This window comes from Chiloscyllium plagiosum, unplaced genomic scaffold (genome assembly GCF_037043375.1).
Source record: "Chiloscyllium plagiosum isolate Xiang-an unplaced genomic scaffold, Cpla_swu_hap1 HiC_scaffold_48, whole genome shotgun sequence".
In the NCBI taxonomy this organism is placed as follows: domain Eukaryota; kingdom Metazoa; phylum Chordata; class Chondrichthyes; order Orectolobiformes; family Hemiscylliidae; genus Chiloscyllium; species Chiloscyllium plagiosum.
The window spans coordinates 15,669,130-15,691,210 of NW_028270186.1; the positions used below are offsets into that span (position 1 = coordinate 15,669,130).

The 22,081-nt window shown below is 49.1% G+C and overlaps 1 protein-coding gene across 5 annotated transcripts; it reads left to right on the top strand.

Moving 5' to 3' along the window:
• The first annotated feature begins 334 nt into the window (after window positions 1-334).
• Window positions 335-21,771, top strand: LOC122543160 (STAM-binding protein-like). Of its 5 annotated transcripts, none has more exons than XR_015754932.1 (11): window positions 335-448; window positions 9,069-9,290; window positions 9,911-9,986; window positions 12,129-12,224; window positions 13,348-13,696; window positions 15,295-15,419; window positions 16,454-16,591; window positions 17,861-17,973; window positions 19,560-19,659; window positions 19,749-20,227; window positions 21,321-21,771. XR_015754932.1 is itself a non-coding variant. In XM_043681554.2 (10 exons), exons 2-10 carry the CDS (start codon window positions 9,088-9,090, stop codon window positions 21,375-21,377), a joined length of 1,257 nt encoding a protein of 418 aa, XP_043537489.1. In that variant the 5' UTR covers window positions 345-448; window positions 9,073-9,087; the 3' UTR covers window positions 21,378-21,771. The 5 variants fall into 5 exon arrangements, 1 of the variants encoding a protein (XP_043537489.1); XR_015754931.1 differs by having other exon boundaries at window positions 345-448; window positions 9,073-9,290; XR_015754933.1 differs by having other exon boundaries at window positions 363-408; window positions 9,073-9,290.
• The last annotated feature ends 310 nt before the right edge of the window (window positions 21,772-22,081 follow it).

Sequence of the window (22,081 nt, forward strand, 5' to 3'; positions counted from 1 at the left end):
AGTTGGGTGGACATGGGAATGGATAAAGGTCAGCCTGGGAATGTGAATAGGCGCTAATGGGGACCAGCAGTGGCTGACAATGGGTTGTCTGTGGTAGGAGCCCACGTGACTACAAGGAAGGACCAAGGTGAGTGATTCACAACCACAAGCGGGAGCTTCATCACCTCACGCTATGATTGGACGACGGCTTGGCAGTCGTCACCGCGCTGTGATTGGTCAGCTGCGGCGCTTCACACCGCCCCCCCCAGGACTCGATTGGCCGATGGATATGGTGAACCGACGCCGCACGGTGATTGGCCGATGGGCGGGATGAGCGTCCCTGCGCTCAGATTGGACCGTCCTTTCTCCCGTGGAGCAGCCGGAGTGGGTGGGACTGCGGCCTAGTTGCTGTATTCAATCCCTTCTCGGGTAAGCAGGAAGAGAGCAGTGGATCGGTGCTGCTGAGCGGGTGAGTGAATCAGGGAGTGAAGTAGACGGTATAGGCCATTCCGGGGTTTCCGTCCGTACTGACGGCGGACGGGAGAGGCTTGGGTTCTACACTGAGGGCAGGGAGAACCGGGGCAGAGTCCAGGGATCGGTATCGAAACCGCCTCCAGGGTCTCGGGAGAGGTTCAGGGCGGTGCTCCCACAGGAATTCACCAGCTGGAGCAACCCGTGCCCCTGGTATTAACACACTTTTCATCAGGACCCGCCTCCTCATCACCAAGCTCCTCCCCGACAGTGCAAGACCTGCCCTTTGACCTACGTGACCCTCCCCTACAGCCAAAACCCCGCCCCCGACCACCGAGCTCCGCCCCATCAGTCCAACCCCCGCCCCCTGATCACCAAACCCCGCCCCTGATCACAAAGTATCAGGCCAAACCCCGCCCCATCATGCCATGCCACGCCCCCTGACCTTCAAGCTCGTACCGATCAGTCCAACCCCGCCCCCCGATCACCAAACCCCGCCCCCCGATCACCAAACCCCGCCCCGATCACCAAACCCCGCCCCATCAGGACAAACACCGCCCCTGTTCATCAAGCCCCGCCCCATCAGGCCAAACCCCGCCCCGATCACCAAACCCCGCCCCACCAGGCCAAACACCGCCCCTGTTCATCAAACCCCGCCACATCAGGCCAAACCCCGCCCCTGACCGCAAAGCTCTTCCCCATCAGGTCAAACCCCGCCCCCATCACCAAGCCCCGCCCCTTCAGGTCAGATCCCGCCCCTTGACAACCAGGTACCTCCCCGAGAGACCAAAACCCACTCCCTAACAACCAGGAACATCCCCGAGAGACCAAAACCCACTCCCTAACAACCAGGTACCTCTCCGAGAGACCAAAACCCACTCCCTAACAACCAGGTACCTCCCCGGGAGACCAAAACCCGCTCCCTAACAACCAGGTACCTCCCTGAGAGACCAAAACCCACTCCCTAACAACCAGGTACCTCTCCGAGAGACCAAAACCCACTCCCTAACAACCAGGTACCTCTCCGAGAGACCAAAACCCACTCCCTAACAACCAGGTACCTCCCTGAGAGACCAAAACCCACTCCCTAACAACCAGGAACATCCCCGAGAGACCAAAACCCACTCCCTAACAACCAGGTACCTCCCTGAGAGACCAAAACCCACTCCCTAACAACCAGGAACCTTCCCGAGAGACCAAAACCCACTCCCTAACAACCAGGTACCTCCCCGAGAGACCCAAACCCACTCCCTAACAACCAGGTACCTCTCCGAGAGACCAAAACCCACTCCCTAACAACCGGGTACCTCTCCGAGAGACCCAAACCCACTCCCTAACAACCAGGTACCTCTCCGAGAGACCAAAACCCACTCCCTAACAACCAGGTACCTCTCCGAGAGACCAAAACCCACTCCCTAACAACCAAGTACCTCCCTGAGAGACCAAAACCCACTCCCTAACAACCAGGTACCTCCCTGAGAGACCAAAACCCGCTCCCTAACAACCAGGTACCTCTCCGAGAGACCCAAACCCACTCCCTAACAACCAGGTACCTCCCTGAGAGACCCAAACCCACTCCCTAACAACCAGGTACCTCCCTGAGAGACCAAAACCCACTCCCTAACAACCAGGTACCTCCCTGAGAGACCAAAACCCGCTCCCTAACAACCAGGTACCTCTCCGAGAGACCCAAACCCACTCCCTAACAACCAGGTACCTCCCGAGAGACCAAAACCCACTCCCTAACAATCAGGAACCTTCCCGCGAGACCAAAACCCACTCCCTAACAACCAGGTACCTCCCCGAGAGACCAAAACCCACTCCCTAACAACCAGGAACCTCCCCGAGAGACCAAAACCCACTCCCTAACAACCAGGAACATCCACGAGAGACCAAAACCCGCTCCCTAACAACCAGGTACCTCCCCGAGAGATCAAAACCCACTCCCTAACAACCAGGAACCTCCCCGAGAGACCAAAACCCACTCCCTAACAACCAGGAACCTTCCCGAGAGACCAAAACCCACTCCCTAACAACCAGGAACCTTCCCGAGAGACCAAAACCCGCTCCCTAACAACCAGGTACCTCTTTGAGAGACCAAAACCCGCTCCCTAACAACCAGGAACCTTCCCGAGAGACCAAAACCCACTCCCTAACAACCAGGAACCTTCCCGAGAGACCAAAACCCACTCCCTAACAACCAGGCACCTCCCGGAGAGGCCAAAGCCCACTCCCTAACAACCCGGTACCTCCCGGAGAGACCAAAACCCACTCCCTAACAACCAGGTTCCTCTCCGAGAGACCAAAACCCACTCCCTAACAACCAGGAACCTTCCCGAGAGACCAAAACCCGCTCCCTAACAACCAGGAACCTTCCCGCGAGACCAAAACCCGCTCCCTAACAACCAGGTACCTCTCCGAGAGACCAAAACCCACTCCCTAACAACCAGGTACCTCTCCGAGAGACCCAAACCCACTCCCTAACAACCAGGTACCTCCCCGAGAGATCAAAACCCACTCCCTAACAACCAGGAACCTCCCCGAGAGACCAAAACCCACTCCCTAACAACCAGGAACCTTCCCGAGAGACCAAAACCCACTCCCTAACAACCAGGAACCTTCCCGAGAGACCAAAACCCACTCCCTAACAACCAGGTACCTCCCCGAGAGACCCAAACCCGCTCCCTAACAACCAGGTACCTCTCCGAGAGACCAAAACCCGCTCCCTAACAACCAGGAACCTTCCCGAGAGACCAAAACCCACTCCCTAACAACCAGGAACATCCCCGAGAGACCAAAACCCACTCCCTAACAACCAGGTACCTCCCTGAGAGACCAAAACCCACTCCCTAACAACCAGGAACCTTCCCGAGAGACCAAAACCCACTCCCTAACAACCAGGTACCTCCCTGAGAGACCCAAACCCACTCCCTAACAACCAGGTACCTCTCCGAGAGACCAAAACCCACTCCCTAACAACCAGGTACCTCCCCGAGAGACCCAAACCCACTCCCTAACAACCAGGTACCTCCCCGAGAGACCCAAACCCACTCCCTAACAACCAGGTACCTCTCCGAGAGACCAAAACCCACTCCCTAACAACCAGGTACCTCTCCGAGAGACCAAAACCCGCTCCCTAACAACCAGGTACCTCTCCGAGAGACCAAAACCCACTCCCTAACAACCAAGTACCTCCCGAGAGACCAAAACCCGCTCCCTAACAACCAGGTACCTCTCCGAGAGACCAAAACCCACTCCCTAACAACCAGGTACCTCCCCGAGAGACCAAAACCCACTCCCTAACAACCAGGTACCTCTCCGAGAGACCCAAACCCACTCCCTAACAACCAGGTACCTCCCTGAGAGACCAAAACCCACTCCCTAACAACCAGGTACCTCCCCGAGAGACCAAAACCCACTCCCTAACAACCAGGTACCTCTCCGAGAGACCCAAACCCACTCCCTAACAACCAGGTACCTCCCTGAGAGACCAAAACCCACTCCCTAACAACCAGGTACCTCCCTGAGAGACCAAAACCCGCTCCCTAACAACCAGGTACCTCTCCGAGAGACCCAAACCCACTCCCTAACAACCAGGTACCTCCCGGAGAGACCAAAACCCACTCCCTAACAACCAGGTACCTCCCTGAGAGACCAAAACCCGCTCCCTAACAACCAGGTACCTCCCTGAGAGACCAAAACCCACTCCCTAACAACCAGGTACCTCTCCGAGAGACCCAAACCCACTCCCTAACAACCAGGTACCTCCCGGAGAGACCAAAACCCACTCCCTAACAACCAGGTACCTCCCTGAGAGACCAAAACCCACTCCCTAACAACCAGGTACCTCTCCGAGAGACCAAAACCCACTCCCTAACAACCAGGTACCTCCCCGAGAGATCAAAACCCACTCCCTAACAACCAAGTACCTCCCGAGAGACCAAAACCCGCTCCCTAACAACCAGGTACCTCCCCGAGAGACCAAAACCCACTCCCTAACAACCAGGAACCTTCCCGAGAGACCAAAACCCACTCCCTAACAACCAGGAACCTTCCCGAGAGACCAAAACCCGCTCCCTAACAACCAGGTACCTCCCCGAGAGACCAAAACCCACTCCCTAACAACCAGGAACCTTCCCGAGAGACCAAAACCCACTCCCTAACAACCAGGAACCTTCCCGAGAGACCAAAACCCACTCCCTAACAACCAGGTACCTCCCCGAGAGACCAAAACCCACTCCCTAACAACCAGGAACCTTCCCGAGAGACCAAAACCCACTCCCTAACAACCAGGAACCTTCCCGAGAGACCAAAACCCACTCCCTAACAACCAGGTACCTCCCCGAGAGACCAAAACCCGCTCCCTAACAACCAGGAACCTTCCCGAGAGACCAAAACCCACTCCCTAACAACCAGGAACCTTCCCGAGAGACCAAAACCCACTCCCTAACAACCAGGTTCCTCTCCGAGAGACCAAAACCCACTCCCTAACAACCAGGAACCTTCCCGAGAGACCAAAACCCACTCCCTAACAACCAGGTTCCTCTCCGAGAGACCAAAACCCACTCCCTAACAACCAGGAACCTCCCCGAGAGACCAAAACCCACTCCCTAACAACCAGGAACCTTCCCGCGAGACCAAAACCCGCTCCCTAACAACCAGGTACCTCTCCGAGAGACCAAAACCCGCTCCCTAACAACCAGGAACCTTCCCGAGAGACCAAAACCCACTCCCGAACAACCAGGAACCTTCTCGAGAGACCAAAACCCACTCCCTAACAACCAGGCACCTCCCGGAGAGGCCAAAGCCCACTCCCTAACAACCCGGTACCTCCCGGACAGACCAAAACCCACTCCCTAACAACCAGGTTCCTCTCCGAGAGACCAAAACCCACTCCCTAACAACCAGGAACCTTCCCGAGAGACCAAAACCCACTCCCTAACAACCAGGTACCTCCCCGAGAGACCAAAACCCACTCCCTAACAACCAGGAACCTCCCCGAGAGACCAAAACCCACTCCCTAACAACCAGGTACCTCCCCGAGAGACCAAAACCCACTCCCTAACAACCAGGTACCTCCCCGAGAGACCAAAACCCGCTCCCTAACAACCAGGAACCTCCCGGAGAGACCAAACCCGCTCCCTAACAACCAGGAACCTCCCCGAGAGATCAAAACCTGCTCCCTAACAACCAGGTACCTCCCCGAGAGACCAAAACCCTCTCCCTAACAACCAGGAACCACCCCTTGATGACAAGACCAGGACCCAGACTCTTGTCAATGAAGTCCATTGCACTTGTATAGAATAGACTCCCGACAGTGTGGAAACAGGCCATTTGCCCCAATGGGTCCACACCCATCCTCCCAAGAGCATCCCACCCAGACCCATTACCTCCACCCCATCCCTGTAACCCTGCATTTCCCATGGCCAATCGACCTCGCCTGCACATCCCCGGACACTAGGGGCATTTTAACATGGCCAATCCATCGAACCTGCACATCTTTGAACTGTTGGAGGAAACCAGAGCACCTGGCGGAGACCCAGGGAGAACTTGGAAACTCTACTCAGTCACCTCAAGATGGAATCAAACCCAGCTCCCTGGTGCTGTGAGGCAGCAGTGCTCACCACTGAGCTACCATGCCACCCAGGAGAGTAAAGTTTAGATATAAACTTTATCTGTGTGAGATTTGCCCTCTATCCCCTCAATCCCCCACCTGCCATTTAGCAATCTCTTTGATACCCTCTTCATCTGTTGCTTCTCATGCTCATCCTCTTTTTACATTCTCTGCTGTGAAACTGATGCGAACTCAGTCTTCGTTACTTGTCCATGGCATTTTTACCGCAAGTCCTTTATACAGTGTCCTGTCACCCACATCCAGCTTTCTTAACTGTTCGGTAACACATTAACTAATTGGGTTTGTTGCAGTCTGAGAATCTCCCACTATTTAACTTGCAATTCAGGGCAAAGTGACAACACTGACATCCAAGCTGATTAAAAGCAACCAATATGGAAGTAGTAGATGAGGGTAATTTAACAGATATCACTTTCATAAATTCATGACAAAGGTTAGGAAATGTGGAATCAGCTTCGATAACCTCGTTCCGAAGACAGGTTTAGCAGGTAAGGTCGGGAAATGAGTAACTGTATTTCTCTTGGAGAGTGTGGCAGGGCAGACTGGACTCGTTCTGTACTGCAAGCAATTCTCTAACATTTCTTTGAATAGCTCACACTGAAGAAGATTGCAACATAGATCCTGTGCATAATTCTTTGTATTCAAACAATACCAGAGCTGGTATCACAGTGCTTGGAGAATCACAACATCTTTGGGGAGGATCAACATGAATATTTGGAAAAATAGATCATGTACATGAATCACAGAAAATGACTGAACATGTATTGCAAGCAAGTAGAAAAACTTGTTGGCCTGTATTACAAAGGCATTAGTAAATAAGATCAAAAAATGTTTACTGCAGTTACATATGGCATTAGTGAGATGACATGTAGAGTATTGTATTCCACCATACACAAATTTGGTGTTTCTACTTGAGGAGGGACACCCTTGCCCTACAGTGAGTGAACTGAAGACTTATCAGATTGATTATAAACCAAAAGAAAACTGCAAATGCTGTACATTAGAGACAAAAAATTGAAATTGCTGGAAATGCTCAGCAGGTCAGGCAGCAACTGTGTAGAGAAATCAGGGTTGATGCTTCGAGTTGAGTGACTGAGGAAGGGTCATTCGACCCGAAACATTAATTCTGATTTCTCTCCACAGATGCTGCCTGACCTGCTGAGCTTTTCCCGTAGGTGCTATTTTTGTCTCTGATTCCCGGGATGAGAAAATTGTCGTGTGACTGGAGGTTATACATTGGGCCAATGTTGCCTGGGATTTGTAAGAAAGTGAATGCGAAGAGATGGGACGTGACAGTCTGGATGCTGCGCAGCTGTATCTCTTAGCTGCAAAGTCCAGAGCAAGAGATCACCATCCAGAATAAAAGGTTCGATCTTGAGCACAGAGGTTACTTTTTTCAATCGCAGGTTTGTGAATCTTTGGTACGGTCTTACCTAGAGATTCATAGCGATGACTATTTGGTCCAACTCATCCATGCCAACCAGATATCCTCAATTAATCTGGTCGGATTTGCCAGCATTTGACCCATCTCCTTCTGAACCCTTTCTATTCATATACCAATCCAGATGCCTTTTCAAAGTTGTACCAGCCCATTCCGTACACACACTGCCCTCTGCATGAAGCATTTGCCCCTTAAGTCCCGGTTAAATCTTTTCTCTCTCACCTTAAACCTATGCCCTCTTGTTTTGGACTCCGTTACTCTCTTGGAAAAAGACATTGACTATTTACCCTATCCATGCCCCTCATGATTCAGCCTCTCCCTATTCTTCAAACCCTCTAAATCTGGCAGTATCCTTAAATCTTTACTAAACCTTTGCCAGTTTCACAACACCCTTCCGATAGACGGGAGACCAGAATTGAATGAATGCAGTATTCCAAAAGTGGCCTCACCAATGTCCTGTGCAGCCGCAACATGACCACCCAACTCCGATACTCAGTGCACTGACCAGCAAAGGCAAGCATACCCAACACCTTCTTGACTCCCCTGTCTATTTGTGACTCCACTTTCAAGGGACTATGAACCTGCACCCCAAGATCTCTGCTCAGCAATACATCCCAGGACCATCCCAGGATGAAGTGTATAATCCCCTGCCCTGATTTGCCTTTCCCAAATGCAGCACCTTACTTATCTAAATTAATGCTATCTGCCAGTCCTCGGCACGTCTGCCCATCTGATCAAGGTCCTGTTGTACTCTGATGTCAGCTTCTTTCGTGTCCATTACATCACCTGTTTTGACATCATCTGCTGAATACGTTCAGTCATTGAATAGTTTAAAAAAAACGGAAACGTGCTTTCACGAGGCGAATGGATGGGAGATCATTTGTAAATTTTAAATCTGAGTTTCATAGGCCTTTGTCAATCCAAGCTATTGAGGTGTGGCGTTTGGAGTTGGGACATTAATTAGCCTTGGTCTCACTGAATGGAGAAAGCAATGCTTTGGACAGAATGGCCTCTTCCACTTTCCATATTCCAACTGCCAATTGTCTCTGGATAAATGACACCCTTTTTTACACACCTCTGGCACATCTCGGTCTTCATTCTGGTGCGGCATTTCTTTATTATCTCTGAGTTTCTGCCTGCAATCTGGATTCAGTTTCACAGGGCAGGATATACCCTCTAATAGTCACCCAAAGGTTGGCTAGCATTCATGTGTTTCCTGAAGAAGGGCTTATGCCCAAAACGTCGATTCTCCTGCTCCTTTGATGCTGCCTGACCTGCTGCGCTTTTCCAGCAACACATTTTTCAGCTCTGATCTCCAGCATCTGCAGCCCTCACTTTCTCCTAGCATTCATGTGTGGTCATCAACAGGAAGTAGCTGCAGGATCTTCAACTGGGAAAGCATTGTAGCTGAACCTGGGGGCAAGGGGTTTATGGAACGTGTTTTCTCAGAGATCCCAATGGCCCTCGCAGTGACTCAAGCAGAGTGGAGTGAATGAGAAATAATTGTTGTGTTTTGACCTGACACTGACCAATCCTTTCTCTTAGGTAGAGTGGGCAGTGAGCAATGCCAGAACACTCTGATGTCAGCTTATCTCCAGAGGAACGTGTACGGGCTCTCACCAAGAAGGGAAGCTCAGTGGATGTAAATGATGATGTCCCTCCACGAAGATACTTCCGTTCCGGAGTCGAAATCATTCGCATGGCGTCCGTTTACGTAGATGAAGGCAATTTAGAAAGTGCATTTGTCCTATACAATAAGTACATCACGTAAGTACCCCGACATCAAACTGCACTGTGGAGTTTAGTCAAAGGCCTTACCGTCGAAGGCTCAGCGCTGAGGAAGTGCCGCACTGTCGGCGGCTCAGCGCTGAGGGAGTGCTGCACTGTCGGCGTGTCAGCGCTATGGGAGTGTCGGAGGGTCAGTATCTGATATGATGTGCACTATTGCAGTACATTTTTTGACAGGGTAGGATGAAGAATATTTTAGAAATGTTTCATTCTTTATTCATTGATCCAATGAGAAAATTGCTGCCAAGGCTGATATTTATTGCCCATTCTTAATTTCTTCTGCAAATGCGATGTGTAGCTACCTTCTTGAGCAGCTGGGGAGGGGTTTCAAGGATTTTGACCCAACAACTCTGAAGGAACGGTGATATATTTCCAAATTGGGGATAGTATGTGGCTCAGAGGGGAACACGCAGGGGTTGGTGCTCTCATATATCTGCTGTCTTTGTCTTTCTGGATGGTCGAGGTTACGGGTTTGGAAGGTGCCGAGTGAGGGGCCTGGATGTGTAATTTTGGTGGAGCTTTTCTATGTTTGGTATACTTTGCCATGTGTCAGCTGAATATAACTGTGTCCCTGTTGTTGTTTTCTGCTTCTGACCCAGGCTATTCTTGGAAAAGTTACCGAAGCATCGGGATTATAAAACCAGCGTAATACCAGAGAAGAGGGAAACCATTAAAGTAGGAAACAGTTTCTTTCTGCCTTCCTTCACTGAAAGTGCAGGAGCTGACACTCTTTTGGGAAGGTGTTGCATCAAGTTGATGTGGCTGACTCCCAGTCGAGTCTTTTCCGTTCCTCCAGCCTGGTTTGTCTACACTGCAGTCCCTTTGCATTCTGCTGCCTGAATTAACATGTTCTGTGCCCTTGCACAGACCTACACCGACACAGTGTGGGGAAAGCGCTCTGCGCTTTGATTGTGCTTAATCAGTTAAGAAATCCCACATTGAAATGGCACTTGCAGCAAGTGCGAGTAGCACAGTGGAGCAGTGAGTAGGAATACTGACGTCTTTTCTCGGCCGATTTTATTCAGTTATATTGGGTTCCATACTTTTGAAAAGCCAGCGTAGGCGGGACAATGTGCATTTTGTGTTGTGACTGGGATACAATGATCACACTGTGCTGATCTCAACACACAATCTTGCAACGTTCATAACTAGCCAGGATCAGTTTTGCTGCTTGCACCCATACGTGGTTTGACTGGCCAGAGTCCGTTTCTGATTAGATCAGATTCGCTACAGTATGGAAATGGGCCCAACAATTCCACACCGGCCTTCCAAAGAATAACCACCCCCACCCCCCACCCCATATTTACCCCTGACTAATGCACGATGGGCAATTTAGCGTGGCCAGTTCACCTGACCTGCACATCTTGGATTGTGAGAGGAAACCGGAGCACCCGGCAGAAACCCACGCAGACACTGGGAGAATGTGCAAACTCCACACAGACAGTTGCCTGAGGCGGGAATCAAACCCAGGTCCCTGGCGCCATAAGGCAGCAGTGCTAACCACTGATCGACCGTGCCTTCCCTTTGTTTGTAGATTATGTTGATCAGGCAACCACAGCAAACATTGGTAATTATATTAAGGGAGGAAAAGGGGGATTGAAAGATGGATAACTGTCCATCTACAGTATGACCGACAGTACAGCTGAGGATCCCAATTTCCAGGCAATCCCATTGGCATGCTTGAAGGTCAAAGGGAATAGACTTGTCACACATGCAAGAAGTAAATCAATATATGTAGGATGATTTTTTGTTTGATGAAGTTATTGTAACATTTCCAGAATATTCTCTTTTTGTTAAGACCCCAAGAAATTCTTTGAATTTTCACCAAATGGTCACAACATATACAGCTGACTACAAACACAAATTCCTGATGAAGGGCCTTTGCCTGAAACGTCGATTCTCCTGCTCCTCGGGTGCTGCCTGACCTGCTGTGCGTTTCCAGCACCACTGTAATCTTGACTCTAATCTCCAGCATCTTTGGTTCCCACTTTCGCCTTGCAAGCACAACTTGGCTAGCCCCACTCCCTCACCTTTTCCCCGTAGTTCTGCAAATGGCTTCTCTCTTCTAAAAACCTCAAATGAATCTGCCCCCACCAAATGTTGGACACTACTTTTCCAGGTCCTAACCACCATCTGTGTGAAAATGTTTTTCCTCACGTTATCACTCAGCTAGCCTCTGTGCCTTCTGCCTCCCCACCCTTTTACCCTCCACACCAGCTTCCCTCCATCTGCTCCGTCCATCTCCCTCATGATCTTGAACGCCTCGATCAAGTCTCTTCTCAACTTTCTCTTCTCCAAGGAAAACAGCCTCCAACTTCTCCAATCTGTCCATGTCACTGAAATCTGAGAGAGAAAATTTTGAAACCAATAGAATATTTTTAATTTCACAGCCCAGATAATCTACACACGCTGCAGTTTGCTGTGGTTGGAGCGTGACACTTTTGTAAAATGGGTTACAAGTGGCTGGATCTACAGCGAATAAACTCTACATTCATTTAAACCGAGGGAGTGTCCCTGTCAGTCAGTTCACCCCAAAACCAAACAACACTTCGAGGGGAATGTATAATTGTGGGAGGTTCAGGGGATGAGACACTCGGCTATCTCGCTGTGTTTAAGCTGGTGCGAGCAATGCCACAAAACTATCCTTTGATGACCCATTATTTTTCCATCTGTTCCATGCTTAGGCTCGGGATTTGCAAAATTGGCTTTGAAAAGAGTGCAGTCTTTTCAGTGTCACGTCAACGCTGTGAGTGTACTTCTGAAAGGGAAGAGCTGACGGCTGTAAAACATTGGATTTTCTTTCTCTCTGTGTGACAGAAGCTGAAAGAGATTGCATTTCCGAGAGCTGAGCAGCTGAAGAGTGAGCTTCTGCAGCGGTACGCTGTCGAATATGCCGAGCATCAGGAGCTACAGGTAAATATAGCTCAGCTCACACAAAGCTGCTTGGGTCTCTCTTCGTTTTGGATAACCTTCCACAAGTGCAGAAGCGCTCCTAGAGCAGGATCTTCTGTGTGGAGGAGCCTGGATAAAATACTGGAAAGCAAGATCACCAATGGAACTCTTAGCATTTGCCCTGTGGTTCCCCCTGTGGTTCCCCCTGTGGCATTTTCATGAGGCATGCCACGCTGTGACTTGCTTTCTGTGATTTCTGAGTGTGAAACTCTCAGGGGAAGTGGTTGAATCCAGCCCGATGTTTGATAGTTCCACAGATCTTATGACTAATTGGTTGGAAGGCCAAGTGGTGGGCTGACGCGCAGAGTCTGCAGAGGGTCGTAGGTATACTGGTATTGGAGGCAGCCCAGAGAAGATTCACAAGGTTGATCCGAAGTGCGGAGAGATTTCCTTGTGCGGAGAGGTTGAGTATGTTGGGCCTCTGCTCACAGGAGTCTAAAAGAATGAGGGGAGACCTTATTGAAACAGAATATTGTTAGGTGGTGTGATAGAGTAGATGCGAAAGCATTGGCGAGTCTCGAACCAGACAGCATTACTCACATTAATGACAGAGATGAGGAGAAATCTCTTCTCTGAGGGTCGTGAATCTGTGGAATTTCTTACCACAGAGGGCTGTCGAATCTGGGATGCTAAGTGTATTCAAGGCTGAGATGGACAGAATTTTAATCAGGAAGGGTGTGAGGAAAAGGCAGCAAAGTGTCGTTGAGGATGATCAGATCAGTCACTGAATGGTGGAGCAGACATGATGGCAAAAGGTCTGCTTCTGCTCCTACATCTTGTCGCTAAGAGAAGTTATTAAATTGTTAGCATTTGTATATCTCTGGCTGTCCTTTGCTTTTGTCTTAATTGATCATCAGTTCACAATATACCAGTTCACAATATACCAGTTCACAATATACCAGTTCACAACATACCAGTTCACAACATACCAGTTCACAATATACCAGTTCACAAGTGCTGTGCAAGTCCTTCCGCTGCTGTAGTTCCTGCTATAGGTAGAGGTGCCAGCCTCCTGGTGCGACACTGAGAAGCTGGCCAGTGCAGAGTCTAAATGCTGACGCCCCCTCTCTCTTCCCCTTTCCAGCGCAGGGAGGCTGAGAAGTTTGCACAAGAGCTGGCCCGGCAGCAGGAGCTGGAGGACGAAAAGCAGCGAGTGGCACAGATGCGCCAACAGCAGGCCGAGCAGGAACAGTTCCACGCCTTCGAGGAGATGATCAGGCGTAAGGAGCTGGAGAAGGAGAGACTGAAGGTGCTGGAGGAGTACGCGAAACCTGCAAACTCCCCCCTGTCCAAAGACTTCCCCCTGGTACCAGGTGTTCAGGGGCCACCAGATAATCTTCCTCCTGCTTCGCCCACTGCAGCTCTCCCGAATGCAGTGCCGCCCATCGTAGATCGATCAAAGAAACCCACAACATTTGGAACCAACTGGAACAGTAAGATCTGCTTACACCCAGTCATTTGCACAGTCTACTCAGTTGTTCCATTGAATTACTCTCAGGAAAGGAAACCTGGTTCCAGTTCTTTCTTTAGCTTTGACTTTTACACTGTAGAGGACATTGGTTAGGTCGCTGTTGGAATACTGTGTGCAGTTCTGGTCGTCTTCCTATCAGAAAGATGTTGTGAAACTTGCAAGGGTTCCAAAAAGATTTACAAGGATATTGCCAGGGTTGGAGAGTTTGAGCTATAGGGAGAGGTTAAAAAGGCTGGGGCTGTTTTCCCTGGAGCGTCAGAGGCTGAGGGGTGACCTTAGAGAGGTTTATAAAATTATGAGGGGCATGGATAGGATAAATAGACAAAGTCTTTTCCCTGAGGTGGGAGAGTCCGGAACTAGAGGGCATAGGTTTAGGGTGAGAGGGGAAAGATATAAAAGAGACCTAAGGGACAACTTTTTCATGCAGAGGGTGGTACGTGTATGGAATGAGCTGCTAGAGGATGTGGTGGAGGCTGGTACAATTGCAACATTTAAGAGGCATTTGGATGAGTATATGAATAGGAAGGGTTTGGAGAGATATGGGCCAAGAGCTGGCAAATGGGACTAGATTGGGTTGGGATGACTCTATAGGCCGTTAAGTATATGAGAAAGATTTGATAGGATAGTCATAGAGGAGCTATTGCAAGAACAACCAGAACTGGAGGTTATAAATATAATCTTGCCATTAATAAATCCAAAAAGTAATTCAGGAGACACTGCTTCACCCAGAGATTGGTGAGAATGGGGAGCTCGCTACCATAGGCAGTAATGGTGATCTGTCCAAGGGTTCACTGTTCATTTCTCTGCACCACACAGTCTAACACTTCCCTGTTCTTTTGCTTGTACACGAGGCCCATCTGCGACTTGCGTCAGCAGTATGCTTTTTCCCAAAAGCCGCTCTGGATAGAAGGCCCTCAGCTTCCACCAGCAGCAATGGCTCACAACCCTGAGCATGGGACCCTTTGCTGGGCTTTGGGGAAGTTGCAAAACAGCCCTGATGTTTCAACCAATCCTGCTCCCCTACAAGGAATAGCTGAGATGAATAACATTTAAGGCAAGATAGATAGGTGCATGAGAAAGGAAGATATAGGAGATGACATGTGGCTGGTGGAGGGGCAAGTGCATCATAAATCTGTTGGACCTGTTGCAAATTAGTCTCATATTCAGCAGTGAAATTCAATTCATTGAAAGATGTAGATTTGATCATCAAACTGCTAACTATTTTGAAGCTGAGGTATTATATCAGGTCTTCCCCTCCCTTCCTCCTGTTTTGTGCTTGTTTGGGGATGTTGCATGAATCTCTTTACTGTCACTCCAGTAGGTGTCCACACAGTACAGGCAACCCTGTCCCTGGCTGAAATTGGCTCGTTCTCCTAAATGGGGAGCTCGGTCAGGTGACATTGCTAGTATACTGGCACGGTGGCCAGCCCTCGGTCTGATTCCTGAAGCAGATGAGGTGACTGGTTAGGAGCTTGCCAGAGGACCAGAAAATCCAGGATGAGGAAAGGATCGTGCATGTTGGTGGGTCAGATAAATTGGAATTTATGTTTCCCTGCTCAGATTTTTCAGCAGACAGGCTACGGAACATGGTGGTGCCGAAGAGCCTATGTCAGCAATTCCTCCAACTCACTGAGGCCAACACTGCCCGAGGAGTGGAGACCTGTGGCATTCTCTGCGGCAAACTGGTAGGAACCATAAGTGAATCACTGAATCCCTAGTTTTATAATTGGAGGGGTCCCTCCACACCCCCAACCCCCTCAGCCACTGGACAGGTCTGGTGAAGCTCACCGATCGCAGGTAAATGATTAATTCGAGAGATAATGGGTAATGGGTGTAGATAGTTGAGTGGAGATATTGTGTAACAAGCCTGCTCAGAGATGTTATCGCACACCGCTGGAGCAGGTAGGACTTCAGCCCAGGCCTCCTGGCTCAGAAGTATGGACACTACTAGTGCACCCCAAGAGCCCCAGAGACTCAAGATTAGATTGGATTCCCTACAGTGTGGAAACACGCCTTTCGGCCCCACAAGTCCACACCGACCCTCCGAAGAGTAGTCCACCTAGACCTATTTCCCACAGCACCAGGGACCCAGGTTCGATTCCCGCCTCAGGCCACTGTCTGTGTGCAGTTTGCATGTTCTCCCCCCATGTCTGCACAGTTTCCTCCCACAGTCCAAAGATGTGCAAGTCAGGTGAAGTGGCCATGCTGAATTGCCCATCGTGTTAGGTGCATTAGTCAGGGGTGAATATCGGGTCGGGGAATGGGTCTGGGTGAGTTACTCTTCAGAGGGTTGGTGTGGACTTGTTTGGCCGAAAGGGCTGTCCTTACATACTGTAGAGAATCTAATCTAATCTAAACTCACCCAGCCTCCTTAAACAGCACCTTATGAACCCATGCCCTATACTGTCCTGAAGGAAAAGGGCAGCAGATCCATGGGAACACCATTCTCTGCAGCTTCCCTTCCAAGCTCGTCACCATCCTGACCTGGGAATATGTTGGCTGCCCCCTCCACAGGAATGTGGTGCTCCACTGCTAACAGCACTATGGGCTCACATGGACTTCAGTTGACCGCTATCTTCTCAAGGGCCATTCGGGATGAGAACAAATACTGGCCTGGCCAGCAGTACCACTGTGCACCGGTGTACTTGCACCCTTCCCCTCAGGCATATCTTTGCAGGTGTAGCAGGGCTGCATTGTGACCTGTCTGTTTTACCTGCAGATGCAGAATGAGTTCACTATAACCCATGTGCTGGTGCCTAAACAGACTGCAGGTCCTGATTACTGTAATACAGAGAACGAAGAGGAACTCTTTCTGATTCAGGACCGAGATGACCTCATAACCTTGGGCTGGATCCACGTGAGTGCATTTCTCCACTACCTGGAACACCAGGAAGGAAATATCCCTGCTCCGTTGCTGAGTCCCACCATGGTCGGGCACATGTTCACACTGTGCTGCACAGGCAGTGAGATCAATTCTGATCATCAAGCAGTGCGTCTCCCTGGAAACAGACAGAACTGAGTTTTGGAATAACACAGCCCACCATCATTGCTTAGACCCTCTGTCCAGGAGTTGGGACGTTATGTTGAGGTTGTACAGCACTTTGGTGAGGCCTCTGCTCGAACACTGTACCCGGTTCTGGTCTCCCTGTTACAGGAAGGATATTAAGCTGGAGAGGGTTTAGAAGAGATTTACCTGGATGTTGCCAGGATTGGACGGTTTGAGTTAGGAGGAGAGGCTGGACAGACTGGGACTTTGTTCACTGGAACATGGGAAGTTGAGACGTGACCTTCTCGAAGTTTATAAGATAGTGAGGGGTGTAGATAGGGTGAATGGCAGGTGTACTTTCCCTGAGGTGGGGAATTTCGAGACCTGGGGGCATATTTTTAAGGGTGAGAGAAGAAAGATTTTAAAAATACATGAGGGGCAATATTTAATTTTACACTGTGTGTGATTCATGAAGTACCAGAGGAAATGGTGGATGTCAGCACGATAATAACATTTAAAAGACATGTAGCTAAGTACATGAATAAGAAATGTTTTGGAGGGATATGTGCCAAGCACAGCAGGGGGGACTAGTTTAGATTGGGATTATGGTCAGCATAGGCTGGTTGGACTGAAGGATCTGTTTCAGTGCTGTCTGACTCTATGACTCTAAATAAACTGCCAATAGTCATTGCTGAGATGCTTGCACTGATGATGGCTCAGTGAGTGTGTGGGGATCTGTGGATGTATGGGCTCTGCACCTTCAGGAGGAAAGGAGAAATTCTTTTCGCTTACTATCTTTTATTTTTCTGCGTTCCCGAGACTCGGGGCCTAAAAATAACCCAGAGTCAGTCAACAGAGAGCATGCATGAGGTTCGGCCTGGCATTTTCTTCTCGCACCTTCTCATCCTTCCTAACAGCTAGGCCAAGATTGGAAAGGGGCCGGCAGGGATTGTAGATTGCTGGGATGTGGGACCACTCCTGAATCCTGGAGCAACTGAGCCCCATCCTACAAGCTCTGTCTCCTGTCAAGTGACTGTAACCATCCCCCTCTCCAGTAGCTTGACAGCCAGGTCATCTTGGTGGTTACATGCATGCCAATTGCTTTTTCACTCCGAATAATGCTTTATGTCTGTGTTCCAGACTCATCCCACCCAGACTGCATTCCTGTCCAGTGTGGATCTTCACACACACAGCTCCTACCAGATCATGCTCCCAGAGGCCATAGCTATTGTTTGTTCCCCCAAATATCATGAGTAAGTATACACCACGGTTCGTGGGTGCTCGGGTTCATGCTATTCGAAGGATACAAGTCCTTGCGTCACGTTTAAAGGGTGACATTGTGAGAACAGGTTGCAAAGGCAAAGTCTGAGTGGAAACAATGCCCAACTGACATGGTTCACGGTTCTTCAAGCGTCTCCGTGTACCCTTTGACTTTGGTGAGAAAGTCCAGAGGGAAGTGGAAGAACCTCAGAATTACAGCCAGGATGCTCAGGATTGTAATCCGGAAGCACGTCTGGGGAGGCGGGATGGGGCAGCGGGGGGGATCCCTGGAACACTATCCCTCTGAAAGCGGCTGAGGCTGGAGGGTCAGTGAAAATGTCAAGAGTGAGATTCACATTGACCCAATATTCTCAGTGGGCCCAACTCTTTCAGAACCTTAAGATCACCATCAGGAGATGTGGCCTCGTGTACCAGTTCCCCCTGATCATATGTTATTTGATAATCCAGCCTTGAGTTACTTGTTGTGAGATGGGAAGTTAAGGAATGTAACTCTTCAGAGCTGGCTGGATATTGGGAATTAGAATGAGTCAGGGAGCTGGCATGCCTGTGTCTATGTGTCTGTGTGAGTGTCAGGGCGCTGCAACAAATTGTTCTGAACTTGTAGAAGAAGTTGGCTGGCCCTTCAGTTGGATTAATGGCTAGACACGTGGTCACAAGAAAGTGCAGTTAACAGTTGTTCAGTCAAGTCCCGTCCCATAGCTATGACAGTTCTCTGAGGAGGGTTTCGAGCGAGCTCTGGAAATAGGTATTGGTCAGTTTGCTGCACAGTCTGCTGCATACAGTGCAAAAGACTTAAATTTATTTATCACTTCACAAGGCATCCATTGTTTTCTTCTAGGTCAGCCAATATTCATAAGCAGAAGTCCTGCAAACAGCACGTGCTCATAAACAGGTTGTTTGGTGGTTTTGTGCGATGTTGGTTGAGGGCCAGTACGTCCTTGCTCACCATTTAAAATACGGGCATGAGAAATTTTATATCCAAGTGGAAGTTTGGCTGAAAATCTCAGCTGCAAGATAGTGCTTCAGACAGTGTCAGCCCAGAATTTGGCGCTGAAACCCTGGAAAGAGACTTGAACCCACAGACTTCTGCCTCCGATACAAGTGCTCGCCACTGAACCAGAGCTGACACACAACGGAAGTTGTGTTGCCGCTGTGAGTCAATGCACTTCGTCAACCGTAAACTCCAATTCCCGAACCGTTTTGAAGCTGTGATCTTTGAGCTTGTCACAGCAATCTGGACTGTTTTAACATCATTGTGTGCAGTGTAAACTCGGGAAGTCCAAGGAGAAGGATCAAGAGCTATCAGTAAGGTTGAAAAGTGTCGGGGAATGAGTTTAAATGTGATTGCTTGGCCTGAATGGCCAGCTGCATTACTTGGTTCAATGTGAGGTCGCAGGGCTGCTGCAGCAGCTGTGCTTATTTGACTGTTTGCTTCAACATGGACCTTACTTGCTACAGACCTTTCCATAACACCAGGGAGATGTTTGAACTATTTGAAGGATTGCTACCGGTTGACATTTCCTGCCTTGTGCTCTGACCAGTTTCTGTCCTTGCGCAGGACTGGCTTCTTCAGACTGACTGACCATGGCATGGACGAAATCTCTTTCTGTAAGCAGAAAGGCTTTCATCCACATCCCAAGGACCCACCCCTGTTTAATGTAAGTATCATTTGCTGCATGCAGCTTTCTGCGTAGAAAGTCTAGTCTAGTCTATTTTGTGATTGCCCGATGCTTCTCATCCCCTGTAGGAAAAGATCTGCCAGCCTGCCTACCCACAGCATGGCCACACAGAACACACAAAACCAAGCCTGTCCAAACCATACAAGAAACACCCAGAATGCCTCAGCATTGACCAAACAGACTGACAGGGGAAACCAGACATGACCACAGTCACTCGCAGACCAGGGAATACACTTCCCAAAACAACCTGACAATAAGCTCCCTGGACCCGATCAACACAGCTGTCCCAAAGCCCTAAGTGCAGTCGCGTACGCAGTAATACCAAAGCCACACAAAGGACAGGTCAGATGGAGAGGCACCAGAATACCTTGCTCACAGGAGACCAACAATGGAAATACCTTACCTACAAGGAAAGGACATTCTCACCTACCCTCCAACAGAACTGGAATCTCCTGATCCCATGAAAGACTTTTGATGCTGCCAGGATGCTACATTGTATCTAGATTGAGGACATTCTTCTGATAACTGCTTTGCGATTATCAGCATGGTAACTGGATTACTTAATTATCAAAAACCATTGTATTTTCCCTATTTTCAATTCGCATCGTTGTACAGTATTCCTATAAAAACTGGCTTGATTCTCAGCTCAGGGAAGAGAACCCTTGATCTCCCCTTGTACAGACTGTCAGTTCTGTATCAGCCTCGTCAATTTCTCTTCCAGTGACATCACTTGCAATAAACAGCTTGTCAATTTCACCTGGTCTGGCTTGGTGTGGTGTCAATTCTCTGACATCCTTCCATGAATAGTCATGACCAGGTTTGACTGTGGCCAACCATGGGCACTGGTGAGGACTGGCCTCTCAATGCTTTCACATTACTTAACACAAGCGAGCCCTCATGTGGACCTCCGAGAACACTTCCCCCACCCCCCCCCACCACCCCCCAAAAAAAATCTTCAATAATTGAAGGGCAAGTGTCCTGGCTGTGCAGTGACACCAGGGAGTCCTGACTTCCACTAATTTTGAGACTCATGAGTGCCTGCTGACGTCAATACTCAGGAGAAAACACTCTGGAAAAAAACTCTCTGTTAAGCTTCCTGTTGGAAAGATTACTGTTGGTTTTTGACTGCTATCTGCCAGTTTTCTCAGAAGTTGCGTTGTGAGTAATCACTCCCTTAGAAGAAAATAACCCTGCATTTATACAATGCATCTTGTGATCACTGGATGACCTGAAGCGCTTCAGAGCCAAAGAGGTAGTCTGAAACGTATTCACTATTGTATTTCAGAAAATATGGGAGGTACCTGCACAGGAAACTGTCAGATGAGCAGATTATAAGATCTGTGTTATTAATGAAGCGATAAATACAGGCCAATATTCCAGGGAGAACTCCCTTAATCGTCCTCAAGAAATAGTGCTACAGGATTTGTTTACATTTCCCTGAAAAGGCAAACGGCGCCTCAATTTAATACATCGTCCAAAGGGGGGCACCTCCTGCAGTGCAACGCTTCCTTGGTATTACATTGAAAGTGTCAGCCTCAATTTGTGCGCTGTCGTAAATGGGGAACTGTGTGATGATGGTATTTGCTACTCACTGAGAAATAGCCAACACAGATTAATCTCTCTCTGTTTGTTCCTTGCAGGCCTGTTCACATACTTTCATCAAGGAGACAAATGTTACAGTGCTGGACCTTCGGTGATTGATGCCTGGACTCCTGACCATCCTTGGTTTCCATAGAAACCACTAAGCATAAAGTCATGGTCTCGAGTACCCTAGGCCGAGGACTCTGCAACTCTAACCCTTCCAGATTTTTGTCACTTTGTTTAATTGAGGAGTTTTCAATTTGATTTTAATCAGTCTAAAATACAACTTAATATATTGTCAGATCTAAAATTTGTCTCGTACAGAAAGTGGGAGCGCCTTTCATTTAAAAGCCCGCATTGCTGCACTTAAACCAATGAAACTTGGAAGATGAAGTAAGGTGCCTCGCTGATAGGTTTTTGTTGTGTTAACTCTCACTGCACTTTGACTTTTGTTAACCTTATTGGGCCCAATTATTGTCGCTTTGCACATAAATAAAGCAAGTTTGGACATTTGGGGTTTTTTTTGTCTTTTCCCCTGTCTCTCAAGTTTTGTTCAGGTGTCTTATGGATTAGACCAGGATTTTAAGGTCTGACCTTTTGTTCAGGAGGAAGTACTCCGAGAGACCATATGCTCTGGTTACATTTTAGGTGCAATCCCAAGGAGATGTGTCTGAGCACAAGATTCAGGATTAGCCTGTTCGGCCTTTCGAAGCGAAAGTGAGGACTGCAGATGCTGGAAATCAGAGTCAAGATTAGAGTGGTGCTGGAAAAGCACAGCACCAGAGGAGCAGGAAAATTGATGTTTCGGGCAATGAGGCAG

What these genes read in the sequence shown, in the direction of transcription:
- LOC122543160 (XM_043681554.2), top strand. Translation starts at nt 9,088, where the DNA reads ATGCCAGAACACTCTGATGTCAGCTTATCTCCAGAGGAACGTGTACGG. An exon ending in TAACCTTGGGCTGGATCCAC is followed by an intron (nt 16,592 to 17,860) that starts GTGAGTGCATTT and finishes TCTGTGTTCCAG; the next exon opens with ACTCATCCCACCCAGACTGC. An exon ending in TGTTCCCCCAAATATCATGA is followed by an intron (nt 17,974 to 19,559) that starts GTAAGTATACAC and finishes GTCCTTGCGCAG; the next exon opens with GACTGGCTTCTTCAGACTGA.